Below are 23,426 nucleotides of genomic sequence, written 5' to 3'. Positions count from 1 at the left end.
TCCCTGTTGTATATAAAGCGACATTTAATCTAACCTGGTGGTGACTGCGTATTCAGATGAGTCGCAATGCTGTTCACCGCGCGCAGTATATTTATCCTGCAATTACACTATTAACGACATTACACATGTAGTGAGGATTAACTGAAACAATATGAAAGTCATATTTGTTTGCGTATGTACTAGGGGCTTATTTGACAGTATCTTTAGCTCACGTGCTGTTCTGCACAATTTTATTTATTTATTTATTTATTTATTTATTTATTTATTTATTATTTTTATTTATTTATTTTCTGTGGGGGGGGGGGGGGGGGGGGGGCAGGAAAAAAATAAATAACAACCTGCCAAAAAACAAAATGTCATCTGATGCAAGCACAGTGCCATGGGGGGAAGTAGGTGGCTACAGGGAACATCTGACAGATCTGAGGCACTGGATGACTCAACTCAACCGTTAAGAAATTAAAACAAAATAACAGCTTAGTTTTGCCTACATAGTCAGCAACACACCCTCTTAATGGAAAAGTAGTGTACACGTAAATAATTGACCTACAAGAGCCGAAACACAGCTGAGGTTGCCCCAGATTCATTCTATCCACTTTATAAAATAATTTCCAGAGTGTACTGAACTGGAAAAATATATGCCTCTCATAGAAACCAGGCATTATTTAAACTGCAATAACTGGCCTTATTTGCTTTGATGCATATAGTAACAAGGAATGACAATGAAGGTCAGACATCATCTCCACAGCTGAATGAAATACCTTAGCACACTGGTGCTTTACAAGTGTTGACATCCTGAAACAGTGGGAAAAAAATATCAAAAGAGGCCAGCAACAAAAAGGTCTGGCATTCTGAAGCTCGTTTACTCTAACAGCTGCTAGTAAAGATCTATTGACCTCCATGGTTGAGCTACACCTGTAAATAGAAAGGGGACAAAAGCATTCTTTAAAAAGTACAATACATTTTCATCAGTTTCGTTTACAAGCAGTTCTGGTCCGAACATTCCCCGGAAAACAGTTATATCTGGCTACATTGGCACTAAAGCCCCCCGTGGGCTGATTAGGTTTCATAGCTTTCAGTAAGGATGTGTATGTCTTAGAGGTGCTGCTATATCATATAACACTGTGTAACTCTTTCTCCATTACATAAAACAAATAGTGAAAAGTAGACAATTATATTTATTTATTTATTTTGACACAATAAAGTCTGAAATGCTGTACATTATCCACAGCAAGTAAAAATGAGCCTAATGAGCCATGTGAGTTTTGAGACTTTGTGTGTCTGAGGCAAATGACCCTTTATTTTCACTGAAAGGAATTGAGTTTCTAAGAGACATCCCAGGACTGTGTTGTAGAATGATGTCAGGCTTGGACACAGTCACAGACGGATCTGCCAGACTAAAGAAAACAAAAACGTGTGATTGAAGGAGAACACCACAAAGCACACATGGCAAAGCACACTGAAAAACATGTGAATTTAATAACTGAGTGAAAGTATTGGTATGTGTTTACATGGTTATGGTTGCTATGAATGACTGAATATTCCTGTTACTTTGTATTAGACCATAGATTGCTGCGTAGATTCCTATGACCTACCAAGCTTCTTTACAAATATCTAGCATTTTAACATTTTAAGTAAGGATATGTGCAAGAATCTGCAATTATATGTATGTGCAAAAATCAGGAATTTTAAGCAAGGTTATGTTTAATATTTTTTATGTTGCAAAGTTTGAAAAGTAGTTACAAACGTGTTGACACACAGATTCCAACTATTGTTGGACATCATTTACAGTTACTTTGAACATTTAATAGAGGGATAAATAATTCGATATAATTCCATTTTATGTTGTTGGAATAACCGGACTATGATTGGCTGTCCCCTTAAAGAGGAATAAATGAAAAATTCTAGGAAATGATGGGATACACGAAAAAAGAAGACTGAGAATCTCCGTTTCTAGAAAATCTCTAGAAAATGTTTGAGGAGGTGTGAATTCAAAGATAATATAAAGAAATAGATGCTTTGAACATGTAAGAAACATTGCTTTTGTGTGCCGAAAACATTTTAGTAAGCACGGCACGTGTGGCATCAAGTCTGAGTTGCAGTTTCCCTTTAGAAACACTGGATGGTGCTATTTGGGCCAGTTTTTGTAGTCTCCAGTGCCTCAGAGTGTGATTCAGTTTCCAACTGATGGCTATTGTCATTCAAAACTTTATTCACGTACAAAGAAATGCGATGCAAGGCTAAAGCTGTGCCTGTTGTCCAGGTCAAAGCATTCATACTGTACAACAAATATGTAGGGAAAGATGCAACCTAATTATTGTCACTAGGAGATAACATGTAAGTCACCACCAAACTTTTCAAGTTTCCTTGAAAGCAGACTAATTTTTTAAATCTTAATCTTATAAAATTATATTTTAAAGTGAAACTGATTAAATATTTTTAATCAACAAGCAAAACTTTGTCATGTCTGAATGGAGAAATTTAATTGCAAAACAAAAGTAATATTGAAACTTGAGCACAACTGAAACACATTTTTCAAATTAAATTTCAAATTAAATGTAACTGGTTTGCTGAGGATAAAAATGATCTGAAATATGGTAATAAAGGTATTACAAATATTCCGTCATAATATTTGCATTTACATATCCTTGGTAAAATGAGGAAAGTATTTTGAGTTGTTCTTTCAACTGATTGAATTGTTCAATAGTGCTCTAATGTACACGAAGACATGTCTAACTTACACTGGTTGGTAAAAGTGAAAGCTGGCAAAAGTCAAGTCATGAGACTGAGAATCACAACCCTTCAGTTTCATTGTGAGGTGTCCTTCTCCAATTATTCTTTCATTATTTCGTGGGACTTCCTGTAATAAATTTCACAGTGGGTGTCTGATATTGAAACTGAAAATGTGCTTAGGAGTTTTGTGGTCAGTTTCTCATGAGAGGGTGCTACCAAGTTGCACTCTGTGAATATGCCACCAAAGCTTAGAACATTATGGTTAATGGAAACCTGGGCCTGTAGTGGGCCTGATTTAACAGTAGAGTGAGGCTTCTTGAACTGCAAATTAGGTAGTGCTGCAATGGAAAGTTCACTGGCAATTTTTTTGACTTAACTGAAACAATAGGAAGGCATTGTTCTTCGCACTAAAACTCACTGAATGGCCCAAGTCAATTACTCACAGATATCCTATAATAGCCCCAGCCAAATTATACTCAGTCTCCCATCAGTAATTGGTTCTACAGTACACAAGCAACACGCCACATGTGGCATTTGAAATGAATCAACTTTAGTACTTTTAGTAGACAGAAAAGCTTATGGTTAAATCAGTAGGACATTATGAGGAGAAGGTACAAATGTGAAATTAAAATAGCTTTGACCTTTATAATAACAAACCAAAGCAACTGACTCATATTTTCTCCATTTGGAGTGTTGTTTCAGACTAAAGGCTATTTACGAAACCCAAGCTAAACAGAGGGCACACTGAGCAGAACACATTCAAAGAAATGACACTAATACAGAACTGGTAAGAGAAAACTAAAGAAAGCAGGTAGGTTACCAGCTTCCTCTTTCTACGGTAGCCCAGAGACAGTCGTAGATATGTCATCAGAAACAATAAACCTGAAACCATTTGAAAAATGTAAACCCAAGCACAATTGGCAGCATGAAACTGACACTTATTATCTGCTATGTCAGCAAGAGAAAATTCCAAGACCATGACGTACAGTCAAGCAATACTGACTTTCAGCTGCATCTTACAATGTGGCAAAAGTGTAGGGGTCAAAGGTGAAATCCCCTACTGTCCACACCGACGATGTCACGGCACAGCACATCCTGAAAGTGAATCACATGCCATGAAAAAACAACACGCGTATGCAAACAAAACGCAGACCTTCGTTAAGGACAAGTAATGGGGTATGCCGTTAGCATTTGCGCCATTCACCACATCCCAGAATCCTTCACTTCCCAGCGTCATTGCCATAGGTGGCACACGGAAAGATGGAATGGAAGCGTTGAATGGAAACGCACTTGCTTGTGAAGAAGGCAGGAAAAACACACAGCATGCAATCAAATGAACCGGCTCCTTAGGGCTGACAGCCTTTCTGATCCTCCCTGTCGTACCACCTCACCTAAAGCCTGCAGGTATACATCTCCCTTCCAGATCCGCGGCCATGCCCGACAAAGACGTATATACATCTTGGATTTCACCAGCTGAGGATCAGAAGAAAACTGGGTTTTGTGGAATGCAACATCTGTAGGACACATTTCATATGAATTTGTGCTTTAAGAAGGAATTCTTTCTATGCTTTGATGCACATCTGAAGCCTTTTGGCTCCTTTCTTTGTTCTTTTCATTTTTTTGTAACATACCAATACAATACCCTTTGCACTAGTCTACAATGCTAGTTCAATACAAGACAACCCCCAGTAGATTAGTATCACCCGGCACACAGCATCTCAGTGCTAATAAACAAAGTCACGGTAGGATTCGCTCTTTATTGAGAAAATGTCAGTTGAACAGAATATTGACGCACAGCACACATCGAGCCTAGACTTTACATGTGGGTACCACAGCGCACACTGGAGCAGGTTTTTTAGCGACAATTTAGAATGAGCCATCGACGACACAAAGGCTTAACTGATTATTCACCTCCCCAAGAACCTCTCGTCTCTCATCTTTACATACACAGACTATGAAAATCTCCCACATCCCAGAGAGAAATCGCACTCACAGGCCCGTTTCAAAAAAACACAACGATGACTCATCGGTGGCATTGCTTTTAAACGGGCCCTCATGGCTTTGTTCCCAGGTAGAACAGACTCCATTACACATTAGTCAGTTCCTTTTGGAGGAAATTAGTAATGCAACAAAAATGTATCCTTTATGAACAAGTGCAAAATAACTGACAGAGAATGGAGAAGGAAGCTCCTGTATAACACTTCAAAGGCAACACAGTGTTTCGTTAATAACCCATTTACAGAAATTGAGATGACACAATCGCAGCCTACAATAGCAGAACTGCACAAATCTCAGTATCGACATTGCAACATTAGGATTTTCTTCATTAAAAAACAGTACTGTATTGAATTTCTTAGTAGACATTTTTCATCCATACAAACTTGCACACTTCACATTTTGTCCCTTGACATTCATGCAGCTGAATATTTTCCTGAAGCGATTCCAAGTGAAGCATTGCTCTGGATGTCACGGGGATTCAAGCCTGCAGCCTTCTGGGTAAAAGTCAAAAGGATTGGATTTACGGTGTCTTGAAAAAGTATTCAGGCCCTTAACAATTTTCGCATTGTACAGACCTGCAAATGATACTCTGAAATATCATTCTGTGCCATATTTAATTTAAAACAATGAAACTCAAAATAAATTAATTTAACATAACAATGGTTTATGTTTGCAAATAAATACAAAAAACATAAATAATAATAATAATAATAAAAAAACTGAAATATTCTGTTTGCACCAGTATTCAACCCCCGTGCTCTAGAAGTTCCAAGTTTACACAGATGAAAATTAGCCCTAATGAGGACAGAATTACCATACCATTGCCATTGCCACAAATGTGTGAAAACAAAGACTATAGAGCATTCTATGGAAGTTAGAGATAAAGTAATGCAGCTTCATAAATTAGGAAGAAGGAACAAAAAATATAAAAATGTTTCAATATTCCAGTTACCATTGTTGGACCGGTAATCCAGAAGAATTTTGTAACTTTCTTCAAAGGTTCTGAATACTTTCACGAGGCACCATAGAGCTATTCAAGATGCACAGAGAGCTGCACAGTGAAAGGGAGAAATTTACCTTGATTACCAATGTGTGGCTCCCACCTGGGTGATGCATGGCAGACATTTTCCACCAGAACTCACACATCAGTGAAAGTGAAGAGGGAGAAACTTATTCAGTCACTTACACTATTGAGAGAATTAAACCTAACCACTATGCCACTGGCAGCCAGAACTGGTCCTGGGAGACCACTGTGTATGTCCATTCGAAACACCCACTGTCTAGATCAGATAAGGTTGTTGAAAACTCATGTAGAACTTATTTCACGTTTCTTCCCTTAAACCTATTAATACAATTTGGTTTGCTGCTATTTACTTTGTCTTTGAATACCTCTACTGTGTTAGCTTCGGTGAACAGGTATCCACACTCCCAGCAATGATGGCTTCACTAATGTCGCCTGTCAGTATATAATCTGATCGATTAAAAAATTTAACCTCTTTCTAAAAAAATCATTACCATAAGGCCTATTACAGAAAAAAAAATGTTCATTGATCTTACGGACTAAAAGAAAGAACAGGACAATCAGTCTTTGTGACATGCAGTTATTTCTGACATAATGTGGTACTTTGACAAAAAAGGGTTAATCATCCCTCAATAAACATTAAATGTGTCCAATTTAGAACAGCTAGCAGCCTGTTCCAATTCAGCAGTTTGAATGAAGCCCAGCAAACGTAGGGGTCCCCCAGGGCAGAAGCTGTGAACCCAGGCTTCATACCACAGCTGCTGGCAGCGTTTGTGGAGTGAGAGCAGCAGTTCTCAGACTCGGTCCTGGGGACCCCTGTGTACGCTGGTTTTTGTTACAGCCAGTCTCTTGCTCAGTTAAGGTCATTAAACACGCGTACTTAAGTTCTTTCATAATTTTTCATCATCATTTGTTTTGTCTTTTAATGCTTCATTATATAGTAAATAGTTGGTTTTAGTGGCCAGGTATCCACACTTACCAATTAGGAGCCTATTGATTCACCTCAGGTAACCTTTTAACAGTTTTTATGTAGTTATTTGTAATACAGTACAATAAGCACAATGTGAATATGAGACATTTATTCTTCATGGTATGCATAGATACTTCTGGGAAAACATGGCTTAAGAGGGTAAATAATCCCTCAAAATATGAAAAGCATCTAACAGGGAAAATGAACAGCTTGTTAAAACACTGGGATTTCAATTGTGGCTGGAACAAAAACTGGCATACCAAGGGATCCCCAGGGCTGAGTTTAAGAACCACGGGTGTAGTGTGTAACAGCAGCAGGTGGAATCAGAAACCAGAGATGGCGCTGGTGTTCACCGACGGACACAAAACATCAAGTCCTCACAGTTTATGCCCTAACGCTAAACTCTCCTACTCCTGCTATGCGGTCCAAGATGGAAGAATTTGACGATAATTTTCTGTGAGAAGAACACGTTGTGCTCGCTCGGACAGGGCGTTCCTCTCAGACCGTGGGTGATGTCATGTTCCCTCCATACTCGTGCCCTAAGGACATTGAGGTGGAGAGGCCAGGGAACAGCATGGAAAAGTCATTGGCACATTTATTCTGCTGTGCAGTGAAGGGAACACAAAAGCACCATTATAACCTAAAAACTCCCTTTATTTAACAAGCACAGCAATAAGCAAAGTTAGCTTCTTCCTGTGGTAGCCCTGGGCATGTGGACACGGTAGCCTATGGTAGATTGGCATACCAGTTTGCGGTGAGGTCTGGCAACACTTTGTGATGTGTGGCATCTGGATGGAATGGAACAGTAAGGACAGCCAATGCTTCTACATTTGTTTTGCATTAACATAGATTTCTGGCTGCCATGTTACTTGTATGGTTTCACTTCGGATGCAATACCACCAGTTTCCATTTTAGATGAAAATATTGATGTCTGCAGCTACACTACATGGCCAAAAGTATGTGGACACCTGCCATCCAACCTCACATCTAAAATTATGGGAATTAATATGGAGTTGGTTCACCCTTTGCTGCTATAACAACCTCCACTCTTCTGGGAAGGTTTCATACTAGATGTTGGAGCATTGCTGCAGGCATTTGTTTCCATTCAGCCAGAAGAGCATTAGTGAGGTTGGGCACCGATTTGGTGATTAGCCCTGGCTCACAGTTGGCTTTCCAATTGATCCCAAAGGTGTTGGATGGGGTTGAAGTCAGGGCTCTGTGCAAGTCAGTCAAGTTCTTCCACACAATCTTGACAAACCCATTTCTATATGGACCTCGCTGTGTGCTCGGGGGCATTGTCATTCTAAAACAGGAAAGGGCCTTCCCCAAACTGTTGCATGGGAAGGACAGAATCGTCTAGAATGCCATTGTATGCTGTAGCATTAAGATCTGCATTCACTGGAACTAAGGGGCCAAGCCCAAACCATGAAAAACAGCCCCAGACCAAGGGGTGTCCAGACACTATTGGTCATATGGCATATATTAAAATGTATCTCCTGTCCCCTTTGTCCATTTCCTCTGATATTAGAAGAGCTAAATTTACTGAACGCTAACTGTTGCATTCTGGACCATGGTCTCAGGAAAAATTATACCTTGTCTGAGCACATGAGCACCACCAACAGAAAAGACAAATCTGACATCACTAAGTAGCCTGCAGATAAAAGTAGATTGTAGTCAGCAGAGTTGGGGAAAGGGTACAGCCCAAGTTCAAGTTCCCTTGCCAACGGGAACTCGTTTCTCTTCTGTGTGGTAAAGTGGCTTTCTCTAAAATGACAACACGTGGTTTAATGTAAGTGACCCTGTGAACAGGCAACCTGCCAACACATCTGTGGGAATTTTATTAGAGACCCCAGATGCCGACTGTCTTAAGGACAGTATTAACAAAGAAGACTTAGCCCTGGTCACACGAAATCTAATATAACAACTTCTCTGAAAGTATTCGCCAGCTGCGTCTACCTCCTCTGGCTATTTCTGGCTTCCCTAGTTTCCCGCCTGGCTGACGTCAGCATAAAGTTATTTTCATGAATGGAGGGGGCGGTCACGAGGAGTCAGTGACGTGAATGCTTGCGGAAGCACAGAGTGGAATGCTGATACATTGTTGTTGTTTTGTAGTTAATTTAGATTTGGGATACATTTCGGTTCGGTGCTGGAAGCGTTCTCCCGGTTGTAACAACAAAGCCCGGCTCGTAACCGATCACAGCTCGAGAATTGCGCAATCCCGACACAAGCTATCCGCGTTCACAAGGTAAGGTGTACGAGCTTTTTGATAGTTACCGTATTTTGAAATTCCTGCTTAAGGTGCTGATGTTTACGTGAGATTCTAAGAATGTAGGGACAATATATGTGGGGAGCATGGGATCGCAAGATTAGTAAAGACAAGTGAACCTAAATGGTGATCAACTTCTGATTACAGACAACAGGCGACATATAAAAAAAGTATTTTGGCAAAGTTTTGTAATAACAAAACCTCAGGTCTTATCATAGGGTACTTACGTGAACACGTGTTAGAAGGATCATATAATCTATGAATTAATCGTAATAAACGACACAAATTCTGGTAGCTTTTGGCTTAAATACATCCATTATTTTTTTCTATTTAAGTTAACATTTTGGACACCAGTTTGATAAATTTGACTACTTATGAAAACATGCGGTGGGAGAAAAAATATTTTCAAGTCATGAGACTGCTTTTGCATTATTGTGATGAATTTTAACTTATGGCGTTGCTAAATTTGCGTTACAATATTAGCTAACATAAATATAGCCTAAGAAAGTCGGTAAGGTAGGTTTTTTTTTACATTACGCCATAAGAAAACAACACGTGGTCTGCTTTTGGGAATTCTAGGACAAAGGGCACGATATTCAAGGAGACCCACCAAGAAGAAAGCGGAAAGGGGTCGGCCATAAAGAATGAAGTATGAGGCGTCTGTCCACTGTTCGAATCGTGGCAAAATGTAGTAGTAGAGCGTTTTCCTATAACAAGTGTCCCCGTGCGTTGATAATTTCGGGAGATTTGGAGCAGGGAGGCGTGGTGTCATAGACTGAACTGGATTGTGTTGAGCAGCGGAGAGTAGCCCAGTGATCCGTATGCGGGCAAGTAAATGCACGAATAAAACGCCATTCGGCTTTGAACAGCTTCAGACGTTTCAGTGACGACAGACGACCTGATGTTTTAATTTAAGATTGGGCTACAGGCGATTAATACGGTTTGAATGTGAAAGAATCGCAGACTAACACTTACGTGTGTAATATAATAATAATAATAATAATAATAATAATAATAAATACATGTAAATTTAAATGTTGTGATACCTATTGGAATGCCGAGTTTGTTATGGTAATCTCATTGATTTCCCATAAAGAAATCATTAATAGTTAACCCATCTCAATAGTGACTATTTATTCACAGTGCTGGGAAGTCAGCAATATGTTTGACTTCTATGGGATGCAATTTGTGTTCGCATATGTGAGGACCTCATCAGAAGTGTTCTGATGGATGGAAAAAGGCTCTAAGATAAGATCAGCCCTACACCAATTTTCATTTGCTGTGGGTGTCATCGTGCGTGTGTGTGTGTGTGTGTGTGTGTGTGTGTGTGTGTGTGTGTGTGTGTGTGTGTGTTCTGGTCCAAATGCTTTTACTACAGCAATAAGCTACTCCTCTGTAGGAAAGGTGAGTCATGTTTGATATATGATTCATTTAATTGTGACACATGGCAGGTTTTTCCTCCGCCGTTTCATTAAATCTGAAAGATGCAGGTGGCCTGTGGACCATGATTTGATATGTCAATCATTGGTGAGGAGAATATTGCACAGGGCAGTGGAGGATGTTATAGTGTTGTGGCACAAGCAAGTGTGTAAGTGCGGTCTGAAGGAATGCTCCATTTCGAAGAACTGGAGACCAGTATTACAGTTCAGACATTTATGTTTGCCATATTAGGCTTGCTTGACTAGCCTTGAATAAACTGTATATTTTAATGTAGAAATATCAAAGTAAGCACCTGCGATCTTGGCCTCGAATCTCGAACCGTTGCAGTTCCTCGCTGTCGGAGAATTTGAGAAAGCGCTACCCTATTCAAAAAAAAAAAAAAAAAAAAAAAAAAGCCTGCTACCAAACTTTCATTCTGATTTCTAGATTTAGAGAAATTGGCAGAGGATAAAGAAGTAAAACACGCACGCGCACACGCACGCACACAACCACAGCTGCTGTCATATTTCTGCACTGATTCTATGTCTCTGGCCGGCGATCAAATTATTTGCCTTTTGACCTTTGCTGTCATTGTGGTCTATGTGGGAGACGTGGAAGCAAGTTCTCATCAGAAACTGACAGAAGTTTAGGGGTGTTGTACAGTGCGTGCCTGGTTTTATTCTGACAGGGTGAATATGAGTCACTGGCAAAAAAAAAAAAAAAAAAAAAGTGTCTGTTGTGGTGGCCTCCGCCTCCCTGCTTTCTGCTCCTTTTTAAATAAACGCGTTGGCGCAATGCACTATCGTAGGAAACTGAGCAGTGAGACTGAGGTCACAGCGGAGGATTTTTTTCATTTTGTTTGTTAAAGTTTATCAGTTTACGGATTTCGCCGATCATCGAATGAGATTCGCATAACAGGCACTGCAGTGCAGCACATGCATTATCGGAGAAAGTGCGGTTTTCAGGTTAGCATTCACAATGACGCGTGAAATGCCGTTTTGTACGAATGTGCATCATTCTCACAACTCTTCAAAGAGGCCAGATTCACGATGAAACTCCCAATATGAGATCAAAGCAGTTTATGTGGTAATGGATAATGGCTTCCCATAATCAGTGTGGTTTCAGAGAGACAAGCAAACAGTTGCTCTGAAAGTGCAATGACACGACTGAGGAGTGCTTCATGCATACTTAAAAACACAACGCGGTCAATGTTTGAAATGTACATTAGCCTGTCTCTCTTTCTCGGAGTAAGTCCAAAAGTAACCCCCTCAGCTGCAGCCCATCCCGTTTAGGTCGAACGCGTCCCATATTCAAAGGCTCAGTCCGATGAACGAAATGATGCCTTCTGAGGCGGCTTCTTGAACTACTTTCAGGAAGAGAAAAAAAATGCTGTCAAAACATTTACCGCCGTCTCAGTGAAAACAGCGCAGTAGAGGGGAACATGCCCAAGCACGTGGTGTTATGCGCTCCCTTCTCCAGCACTCAGCATATGGTCACAAGCCGTTAGGGCCATTTCCCAGAATTTGCATGTGGCATTTCCCCGCCTCAGCGAATGGCTTAATGGATCCAAGACCAATTCCTTCACCACTTTATGGTCTAGGAACGCGGAGGAAAGGGAATTAGTGTGCGAGATTTGGCAGCAGGCGACACCGATTCAGTCCAGGGCATCCTTCCACCAGTTTTGTGCAGCTCTGCCTGACCAATGGAACGTTCTCTTTCCTGTCTATCATTCCAGAGGAATGTGTACACACCCGCGAAGGCGTTACATCCTCAGATGTAAGGCACGGTAATTAGCAACGACCGCGTTTGTTTTTGTCGTTGTAAATCCAGCCCTCTGTAATGGCTTAATTCCAAACTCAATTCACGCATGGATGGAGCGCGGATGGAAAACAAAGAAACCGAACGCTACTGGCTAGCGTTTGCCGCGCTCTGTGCTCCTCAACCCCCTGGGGTTTGTGTGAATCTCTGAACTGGCTTCCCCTCGTGAAAAAAATGGTCATATTTTCCTCCGTTCTTCGCGTGCTTGGAATTCCATTTGGTCTGCGTGACTCGGGTTGGAAGGTAGAGCGGAGCAGATGCCTTCCTCTCATCATCCGTTTAAGCCATAGGCCTCAGCCTGTGGCCAAGCTGACCGCTTCCACGCATCCTCAGGCTTTTCCTTCCGTCCGGTAAAAACATCCTGGATTTTCTGAGATTGCTATTTTTTTTTTTTTTTTTACGATTTTCTTTTCAGTAGCGAGGACGTAATTCCTTGCTGTCGGTGCTTGGAGTTACCACCAGTAAACAGCGTGACTCACGACTGTGCTATGCTCTCCCTTTACGTAATGTTGTACAAAACCTGAAGACATCTGAAGAGGGGATGGGGGCTTCTCTATCCCTCCTTTCAGCACAGAAAATCCTCACTGCGAGCCAGAGACAATGGTGTAGACGAAACCCTCTCAAAGTTAGCTTTATCCCTGGCTTTGCCCGAGGATTTGTTTGCAAAAGACTAACATATTTCAGTTCTTGCACAACGTTTTTTTGTCACTTTCAGTGACAGCTGGGTAGTAATGTTGTGCAAGTAAAGACGCAAAGTAATAGCTACTGTACATACATGCTCATTTGGGGCCGTTGAGTTTCACAACTTGCAAAGGTATCAGATAATTTAGCACTCGGTTAAATGTAATTACAATGTCTTTTTCTTGCTAATTACCTGGCTTTGAATTGTTCATAAGTGTTTCATAACAGTGTTGTTGTTTTGTATGGATTGTAATGTTTTTCACAGTATTTTTTAATGTCATTATACACCGATTCCTATTATCCACACTCTACTAAGTATTGCAGAATAAAGCACTTTCAGTTAGACATAGGTCATAATTGCGATATGACCTATTGTGTTTTGTTTGACATTGCTCATGTACAGTAGTAAACTGGACATATTTGCATAAAAGCCTTGCCTTGAATGTCAAAATCCTCAATAATAATTATTGCTATAGAAGTTTCAGAAATATGTTCATACTTTCCAAACTACTCTTTTTGATTGAGACTTCACCTATTCTCTGTCAGTACTCTTGTGTTTCAAATATGCAAAATAAGTTCGCTGAAAACTTGTGTTAGTGTTTTGAAGAGTTCAGCAATCAATTGGAAAGTCTTAATATGAGTGTTTGTATCTTGTGACTGACTGCCTGGTCTATGTATTTGCAAATTTGAGATTAGCTGTTATTTAAATTATGGATTTTTTTTCCAAAATACAATACTGGCTACACTCTGATAGAAGTTATGGACTTGTATATTGATGTTACAGCTGAGGGAATTCCTGAACTGAAAAAGCACGATAAAAACTGACAGAAGGAATTAAAACCTACAAAAGAGTTGGCAGAGTTGATAACTAATCTATTAGGCTACAACGTGCATATGCATAGACTTGGCTTCAACTGAAAAGGAAAACTTGTACCATTTTAAAAAAAAAAACCAATGTGATAAATGTCATTTTGTCTAGGAACTGAACACAGGCCTACCTCCCTGCATGGAAAGTTTGATTAATGAACCTAAGCTATAAAATGACTTGTTGCATCCAGTGACTTGTTCATATTTTAATGGTTCATTTTGTTTCCCTTATTTGAGGGGGAGTCACGCAATCAATGCCAGATAACAAATAAAAAAAATAATTTTAAATTCAAATAAAAAAGATAAAATAAGACTTCTGAAGATCGTTGTCAACGTTTGGAAGTCTCGCCGTACAGCGTACCCAGTGGAGATGGCGAAATAAGCCGCGGGCAGCTTTGATCACAGGTTCTGTCTGGAGTTTCTCTGTCAAGGTTAAGCAAGGCTCCGCTCACTGGAATGCTGTGTATTCGCGGTGGCGTGGTAAGCCAGCCATGCGTGGGCGGAGCGAGCCCTGCCACTCTCGGACCTGTTTACGCTAACCGTGGACGTGCGGGCGCATAGTTATTTGGCGATGAACCGCGGTGCTCGTTGAGCTAACGAAACGGCAGGCTGGACGGCCAGCCTTCCCCTCTGTGTTCCTATTTTATCCGTCTTCTGGTCTTTGAATATGAACGCTAGCTTGCTTTTGGGGATACACAATTAGGTTAAATGTCACCAAGTGAGGAATGGAGTGAGACTGAAAGTGCTTTTTGAAGAACATTAATGAAAGACAACATGCATTTATAAATGTGTAAAATATAATAATGATTAAAAAAAAAAAAAAAAATGTTCCTCCGCTCCTTTGGTTCAAAACTACTTTGTGATACCCGGTGCTGGTCAAAAATATTTTTAATTATTATTCATGTTCCATTAGCTTTGCAACTTCTTGGAAACTTAGGCCTGCAGCCTACTTACTTAGCTATTGAGGTTCTGACACTATGCACTCTCTTTAAATAAGAGTAATATTATTTAGTTCAGTGACATTCATCGTTTCTCATCAAATATAGTTGGCTATAAAAACAACAAAAATACACTGCCTATTTTCCTCCACAGAGAATGAAATGGCAGTTTCGAGGTATGACTTAGGTATAAAAGGAAGAAAGTCTCTGTGGAAAATAAGAGTCAGGCTGGCGCGTTACCGCGCGTGATCGAACCCGGGACAAGCCTCCTCTTGTGTTTGAGCCGCCCTCGACGTTCAGCCGTGTCAGCTCTCCGGACACATGGGCTGTCTGCGTCCCCGCTGCCGCCCGCATGATGTAGCCTACGTGGCCCAATACCGGGCGATGACGTAATCGTCACATCTCCCATGACAGTCAGACTTTTTTGTTATTTTATTTTTATCCAGTTTACTTCCTGCATTCACATATAGACCTCAGGCTGTTTTCGTTTCCTGCAGTGTGACTGCAGCACGAGGCTTAGAAGACCGTGTTTGCCGAGAGCCAATCGGAAGCCTGAAAAAGTGTCAGAGGCTAGGCTACCGTATATGTGAAGGTGAAAATACGTGCTTTATGTGTCTCTAATAATAACTCCACTCCTGCAATAAGTTGACTTGTTATCTGACTGTGTCTGGTTGCCTCATTTGCTCTCTGTTATATTTATATATCTCCCTGTTAGGTTCAGTGAAGTCATTAATTTTTCAGTATTGCAATGTAGCCCTTGTTTTAAAGTATGCAGATCTGATTATGTAAAATATCTGATAGACATTGGAATTCTGCACGCATTCTTTGCAAATCTGTTGGGAGGTTTAATTTCACACTTGAAAACTTTTTGTGTTTTTGGCACTAAGAACCAAGTGTTGAACTCTGCAATTTTGAATCATTTACCAGACAAAAAACAAAAACAGAAAACCTTGTATTACTATTTGGGGAAAAATAAATCTAATGCGTCGGGCGCACATTAAAATTCCCCTGCAAGGCAGCTATGTACGTGCTAAATATGTCTAACCAAACTTTTCACTGGTATTGTCTCTGTCTTCTAGACACTCCATAGCTTGTAAACCCAAAGTATGTTGTGAGTGAAAGCAGGTCTACACTAAAGTGTAGACCTGCTTAAAGTGTAGTGCCTGTGTCTGTGTGTGTGCGCGCGCGCATTAAAATATTCAGTGTTGAATAAATTCTCACAGGGTGCATATGGTCCCTGTTGGACTAAGATGTACTCCGTTAGGTTTGAATTAACGTCGGGCATTTTACTGTGTGCGAATATTCACCGCCCGTCTTCCACGGCTTCGCTCTGAGAAAAAAAGGTCTGTGCGACTCTCCCTGCACTCTCCCTCTCCTCCCGCTGAAAAGTGAAGCTGGAGGAGCCCGGTGTTCCGGGGGTTTCTCGGGCCTCCGCGAGTCGAAGGCGGCGCGGAGCCGTAGAACGCGCCTGCTGTTTCTGTGGAAGACGTAATAAAAGCAGGGGACTCGGGGCTTCAGCGTTTTTTTTTTTTTTCCGCTCAAAGGCGGTAAAGAGAAGATTGGAGGGCGGGGGGGAGAGGGGTGTTTGGAAAGCGAAGAGCTCAGCGAATTAGGGAATTCCAAGGAAACAAGGAGGCCTCTAAGACTTTTCAGTAACATCCGAGGCCCCTCGCGGGGAGGGGGGGGGGGGGGGGGGGGGGGGTGGGGGGGTTGGTGTTTTTCCAGTGCTGGGGTTCCGGGGCATTGCCTGGAAAGCCACACACAGGGTCTCCCCCCTGATGCAACCCTTTCCGAAAGCAGGCTCTCTGAGCCAAGCTGCTGTCTAGGAATTTTCTCTTGCTCTCTCCCTCCTCCGCACCGCGTTCTGATTGGTCGACGGCTTGCCGTGTGATGTGCGTATCCCGGGCTTTTCCCTTTTCCCGGAACCAAGGAAAATTTTGCTCCCTGACGCACAATTTACCGGATGAACGGAGATACGACTTCAGGAAAGTGTCCGCAGGGGATAGTGAAATTATACCCAGCCAGGCGATGAGTAATTAAAATCACTAAGAAGCATTTTTTTCCCTCACTGTTTGGGAGGAAGAGTGATTTAACACCGTCTTTCATTGTATTATGTCAAGATATGGTGTACCTTTGGAGCTAGTCAAACAATTATCTCATCCTGATGGTAACTTAAGGAAATGAATAAGCACACACATCACCAATGCGGTTTACACAAGGCAAACCAGATGGACAACTTGGTGCTTGAAAGGAGACCACATATACACGTGTATGTAAACATGCTGCCAAAGACGGTTCATCTTCCATTATAATATACCGCTCTCCTTACTGTTCCTGTGAATGAGTTCTAAAGATGGCTGCTCTCTACCACTGTAGGCCTGGAATGAATTTAGATTATGAATTATTTCCAAATACATTTTAGGACACATCACTCATTATATGTATAAAAACCAAATAAGCAAGAGTCTCCATGCTGAGGAATATCCATTAATACCTGCTTTTAAAGAAGCTCTTTCTGTTTGACACTACAAAGATCAAACTATTTGCAAAATAGCATGAGCCAGTTATACTGTTAGTAAACAGCCTTAAACCAAACTGGTGTATTTCACAGTTGATCTCTTTTTGTAAGCAAAGGAGAGCAATTTCTTGTAAGGGAAAATTGAATTATTAACTTTGAAATAGGCTACTCTTTGATATGTTTGTACGTCCTTTTCTGTACAACATGTGAATCGCCCAAACTTACTTTTAAAAACCTAATGAAACATACATGGATACACCATAGCATGACGCTCAGATATGAGAGTTAAAATTCTGAATATATAGATGAGGCGGGCTACCGAATCTTCTTACTGATTCAAGGTGCATCACTAATTTTAGGGAATTTCATGTATCCAGCTGTAATGTGAAATGTGCAAGTCAGCGTCAGCTAAGGAAATTTGCTAAGTAAATAAATAATGTAATAAAACATAACGCACGCTACATTATGAGGATGTTTAATTCTTTGAATATGGGGCAAACTTTAGCTTTCCATTTGAATAAACCAACAAAGTTCCGTCCACCGGATGCATTAAGCGCGTCTCAGTGGAGCCGGGGAATAATCCACTGCCTAATGTAGCCTAGTATCGCTCCACTCAAATCGTCGAGCTGGCAAAAATGACTGTCATCGCACCGGCTAAATATAACGGCCAGAGTTAAGTGAGGACATGCAGGCAGGATAGCCCAGTGCAACAGGGTAGGTCTTTCTCTTTCAAGTCCACAACCCTGAACCCGATAACGAACGTCGTCTCGGAGCAAAAATACAACAATGACCGCGCGGGGGAAACAATGTCTCCATGACACTTAGCTTCTGGAATGTTCCAATCTGTTCGTGTGCAAATCTGCACGGCTTTCTACCGCCGTCAGTTCTACGTTTCACCTTCTTGCAGTTAACATGTACGGGGAGCTCGTGAAGGCCATTGTATAGCCGTTGTACCTATGGCCTATTAACATGTTTGCGGTTTTTAACTTGTGACGGTGATATGGTTATTCCAGTTTTTACAATACTGGCAAATGACTGTTATCTTGGAATCACATCACGGGACGCATGGATTTCGACGTGACCAGATTTTTTAGACATTCGTTGAGTTTTATGATCACAGATAACCAGTTTGGTAATATCGGAATCTTTCTTATCTTGAGCGCTTCCTCGTCATTTCAGAATAATAATAATTATAATAATAATAATACAATCTAATCTTTATTCTCTTGGGCTACACATTTTCTTCATATCATACCCAGAAATAAAATAGGTGGCCTAGAGAGCCTTTTAATGAGCCAATATGAAATAATAACTTATAAACATTACAACGTAGCCTGACAAAAACATATCGAATCACGCAGATGTTTTTTTTTCCATTAAAGAAATTAATAAACTTAACACACATAAAGCCAATATTTTCATGTAGATGAAACTGACAAATACTTTCAGCAGATTCTGCAGTTTTAAAGGGTAAAAATTGTGAAACCTTTTCAGTCCCTGGCGCTGTTGCCACTGTACTTTTGAGCATATATGTTTAGTCGAACCTGTATTTCAAGGTCTGAAAAATGGCTGCGCATGTTGTTGGCATGTAGATTGCTGTCAGTCACTGCATATTCATTGCATTCATTCGTAAAGTCACCATGTTGGGGAACAATACAAATGTGGACTGGCGCTGAGTAAATGAGTGTCCAGTTGTGTTACTTCTTGACCGTGGGGAAAACTCTATGGTCAAAACGACACACAATCATATTTTTATAGGTTGTGGCTGCCTGGTTTTCTTTCTTACCAAGTCTTAAATCTGCAACATACCTCGTTCACTCACCCAGCAGCTGTACATATGAACAGATAAATCACATAGTAGGCTATTAACAATTATTAACATAAATATAGTTTGATATATTATGCTATTATTTCCTTGACTGCAGTGGTCAAATGAGACTCATTAATGAAAAATATCACATCATGGGGTCAAGATGATAAAAATGAATCAGGAGCCTATATCATTTGCGTTTATGTGGTAGTATATCATTTATAGATGTACACATGCGTGCTCTGACCTTGTGTTTAATATAGTATGTAGTGTCAATTCCTTCAGATAAGACCACCTGCTGGGTAAGCCTATATCACTCCTCAGGTCTTTAAACTGCATTAGGCTTTTAATTCATGCCATGTGTTCGCCAGGGTTATGGTCTTCTTTAATGTTAGGAGAGTCATGTGACTTTACTCTCCCACGCCCCTTTATTGCTGCCATAGGCTCTGGGCATCTCCACAGCAGGGGTCTCATATTGACACGGGTCAGGGGAGATTGGGTCCTGAAGTGGAATGTGGACAGCAGCTCTCTGTTTCAAAAGACAGAGTGGCCACTTTGTTTCCAGCATGGCACGTCTCCAAAGCTCATTATCAACTGCACCGATGTCTATTAAAAACCTCTCCGGTTAAAATAGCCCGGGATGAGAGGTCAGACAAAAAAAACCTCTCTCGTAAAAATAGCCCGGGATGAGAGACGAGACAGAAAGACAGCAGCCTTGTGGGGACCAATTCCTGCCCCAGTTACAGGGCAGTCTCTTGAACCGCGTGCTAAAACACTGAAGCTGTAAACAGAAGCTTTCCTTCTCTGGCTTGTGCGTGACGGCGCGACACTGACATCTGCTGGCAACTTTAAATTATACAACAGTTATAAACAGCTGATTCAATTGAAGCGGTGTGTGCATCACAGTATCACAGATGCCAGCTTACACCTGAATGTTCAGTTGTCGCACCAAAATGCAGGCATGCTTTAATTGAGATGAGTATTTATTGTCCTTGTTATGCCCTCGTAGGCTCTTTGGAGACTGAACATATAATGTACAGGAGCCCAACGATAACATAAGCAAAAGTGGTTTTATTAACCTGAACAGAAAATAAACAGATCGGGGCAAAAAAAATGGATGAAGTGCATTAGGCCAACCACGCAATGGGCCGTTGGATCTAGTGCCACCTCAGAAACTACGAAAACAAAACAAAAAGACGCGTAACAGTCTTCTGTATTCCACTCATTTAAAATCTGTTTTAGAAGACTGCGTTTTGAGCGTACGTTGATTTAAAGTGAAACTAATTTAATTTGCCCGTGTCTCTCTCCCTCCCTATTTTGTTTTCTAGCTATATGTCTGAAGGATTCTGGCCAGCTGAATGCATGCAGGGTATGACGTCTAATTGTAAAGCGAGCAAGGCATTAAAGGTAAGCACACGTACGTGCGATCACACTGGCGATAAGGCCTATGAAGAACATTTTTACTGTCCCATTCTTGACCAATTGGGTATAACAGTATGGACATATTCAATGTTACACATGGTCTACATGCAGCATACACAAGCCTGAAAGTGTTATTCCATGTTAAAAATAAAAAATAAAAATTATTAATAAGAATATGAGAACGAGGGTTTGGTCAATTTGTAAGCTGAGTAAGCTTGATAATAAAGACAGAATGGGCTCTGATGCTAAGAGGATTGACAGCCACAAGACTAGCATCCTCTCAGCCTAAATTGATAAAAACTTTCACATAACCTTGTATCTCCATTTTATTGCATTTTTTTTATAGAACGCTTTCTAAATCAGTGGGCTACTGAAGGGAAATGTTAATGTTTCATGGCCCTGTAATTAATAACATTTATTCAAAGCACTATATCTAACAGGGTTAGATACAGAGTGTAAAACCAGGGAGTGGAACAAAATTAAATTCAGTTTGCGAAATTAAAATGGCCCGTAATGTTCTACGGAGATTTTCCATATAATTAATTGCATTTAAATTAATTTCCCAAACTGAACTGAACGCTAATCCTGGTAACTGAAACTGACTAATGAAATGCGATATTATACGATAGAAAAATGGCGTTTCCGGTTTCTAGAGAAGTTGCGATTTTCGAGATGCCAGGTTTGTTTATTAAGCCGGCGATTAGAGAAAAGTTTATGGTGGAAAGGCGCAAGGCTTTCTTGGCTGTCTCACGGTGTGCAACTGACCCCCCCCCAGGTAAAGAAGGAGGCGGGCGAGAACGCGCCGGTGCTCAGCGATGACGAGCTGGTGGCTATGTCGGTGCGCGAGCTCAACCAGCACCTGCGCGGGCTGAACAAGGACGACATGGCCCGGCTCAAGCAGCGGCGGCGGACGCTGAAGAACCGCGGCTACGCGGCCAGCTGCCGCATCAAGCGCGTGACGCAGAAGGAGGAGCTGGAGAAGCAGAAGACCGAGCTCCAGCGCGAGGTGGACAAGCTGGCCCGCGAGAACGCCAGCATGCGGCTGGAGCTGGACGCCCTGAGGGCCAAGTACGAGGCCCTGCAGTGCTTCGCCCGCAGCGTCACCCGCTCTCCCCTCTCCCCCGGGAAGGTGGGCGCCACCAGCGTCATCACCATCGTCAAGTCGGCCAACCGCGGTCCTGGCTCCACCCCTTTCTCCGCCCCTTCCTAGGGCTGGCGGGGTGGGAGGGGCGGGGTCTGTGGAAGGGGGGGGGGGGGGGTTGGTTGGCCGCTTGTCGTTACTCCGACTTCGAAAAACGAACTCCCCTCCCCGCACCGGCAAGGCAGCTGTTTACAATGTTACTCCCTCCCCCGAAAACAGATCCGCGTGCTTATTAATAAGCAAGATACTTAATACGACCTAAGAGCAGGAGTGGCCAGCCCTGATTCTGGAGAGTTTCCCTGGCTATTCAGTACTTAATTGATTAGATAAAGTAGTTCCTCGTGGCTGAACTGGTTGCTAATGTTTTTGGTAGAAACGAAAACCCAGCCAGTCATGTGACTCTCCAGGACCAACGTTGGGTACTCCTGACCTAAGATAGCACTGGGTTGAGACAGGTTTGACTGGGCCTGTGGTTTCTAGTTTTTCCTATAGAGAACAGAATAATATATTACCATTATAGTATGGTTAGTAGTAGAGCAATACCATATTGAGTACTAATCTTTCATTCAAACCGTATAACTGTTGGACGACCTGAAACTGTTGCTAATGGACGAAACAGCGCATAACGAAAGCTGTACATTGTGACGCACATTCACTGTAGGCTGCTGTAGGTGTGAACGACAGGAGAGGGACCACCGTGGCGCTGACGGTATACTGAGGGCTGTCCTCTAAAAACGTCAGTAGCATGTAAATATCATGCAATTTCTAATGCAGTTTCAGAATCATTAAAAAAAAATTCTGAACAAAAGTTAGCTAATAAGCAGACAAGGAAACTGTTGTACGTAGTTGGAAGTACCAAGTCAATAACTCCTATATATATATATATATATATATATATGCATCCAATTCCATGCTGTCACTGTCTCATTGAACAGATTTAAATACTTTTTAGTGTTTTTGTTGGAGTGTGTTATACACAGAAAATTAAATTAGACAGGAAGCAAAGCTATAGGAAAAGAGGCCAGCTTTCTTTGACTTGGCTAATTTATCGTATATGAAATACTAATCTTTGCATGGCACTTAATACACAGCTGTTTAATCACAGTATAAAAGTTTAAAAAGCACTTGCCAGGGATATATTTTTGAAATGGATATTGTATGACCAGAGGATGCCTTTAGCACCTCTGAGTGAAATTAGGCCTATTTGTTTTCTGAAATTAAAATCAGAATAAAGGTCTGTTTGAAGCCTATAATAAATCAATATGATCTATATTTTTTACAAACCTAAAGTAATGATAGCCTTAGGGGTGGGGGTGGGGGGGGGGGGGGGAAGGGGGATCATTTGATGTACGTTATCTTAACAGGAAGAGCACTTGCTTTTTTATGATTACTAGTTCTGAACTCTCACAACTGATCTCATATTTCATGGTGGGTAATCCATATTGGATAAAGTGATAAGATTAGATGCGCTATCTTGAGATGTAAGCCTTATCCAGTTATTACCTGTATATTACAGATTTAAACTGCTCTGTGCTATTTTACGTTTACCACACAAAAAAAAAAAAAAAAGCCAGCAAGCTTCCGACTGCTGTTCGCACCACTGTGAGGAGAGTTACAGCCTCTGAACACCATTCCTGCCATTGGGTCCCCAGACTCGACACCGCCAGTGTTGGAACCGTTTTTCCAATATGTGGTCATATTTAGACTCAGACACTATTGTAGGAGTGATGTCAAACTCCGCTGTCTCTTCTGGTTTTTGGGGAATTTCAGCAATTATCTGATCAATCAAACTCAGTGATTGGCTAAAGAGTCCGCGCACTTAGATTC

At 41.3% G+C, this 23,426-nt stretch overlaps 1 protein-coding gene across 2 annotated transcripts; it reads left to right on the top strand.

The window, feature by feature from the left end:
• Positions 1-8,776: 8,776 nt before the first annotated feature.
• Positions 8,777-21,668, top strand: mafk (v-maf avian musculoaponeurotic fibrosarcoma oncogene homolog K). 2 transcript variants are annotated; one of them, XM_035397325.1, is made up of 3 exons: positions 8,777-8,964; positions 20,365-20,443; positions 21,234-21,668. In XM_035397325.1, exons 1-3 carry the CDS (start codon positions 8,780-8,782, stop codon positions 21,666-21,668), a joined length of 699 nt encoding a protein of 232 aa, XP_035253216.1. In that variant the 5' UTR covers positions 8,777-8,779. The 2 variants fall into 2 exon arrangements, with proteins under 2 accessions (XP_035253216.1, XP_035253217.1); XM_035397326.1 differs by lacking the exon at positions 8,777-8,964 and adding an exon at positions 17,692-17,940.
• Positions 21,669-23,426: the final 1,758 nt, after the last annotated feature.

The sequence above is a fragment of the Anguilla anguilla genome, chromosome 17 (genome assembly GCF_013347855.1).
Source record: "Anguilla anguilla isolate fAngAng1 chromosome 17, fAngAng1.pri, whole genome shotgun sequence".
Taxonomy (NCBI): domain Eukaryota; kingdom Metazoa; phylum Chordata; class Actinopteri; order Anguilliformes; family Anguillidae; genus Anguilla; species Anguilla anguilla.
The sequence above is the reverse complement of the archived record's forward strand: the minus strand, read 5'-3'. Positions and strand labels throughout refer to the sequence as shown.

Coding starts and splice junctions, on each gene's coding strand:
- mafk (XM_035397325.1), top strand. CDS start 8,780: ATGCTTGCGGAAGCACAGAGTGGAATGCTGATACATTGTTGTTGTTTT. Junction 8,965..20,364: donor AAGCTATCCGCGTTCACAAG/GTAAGGTGTACG, acceptor TTTGTTTTCTAG/CTATATGTCTGAAGGATTCT. Junction 20,444..21,233: donor AAGCGAGCAAGGCATTAAAG/GTAAGCACACGT, acceptor ACCCCCCCCCAG/GTAAAGAAGGAGGCGGGCGA.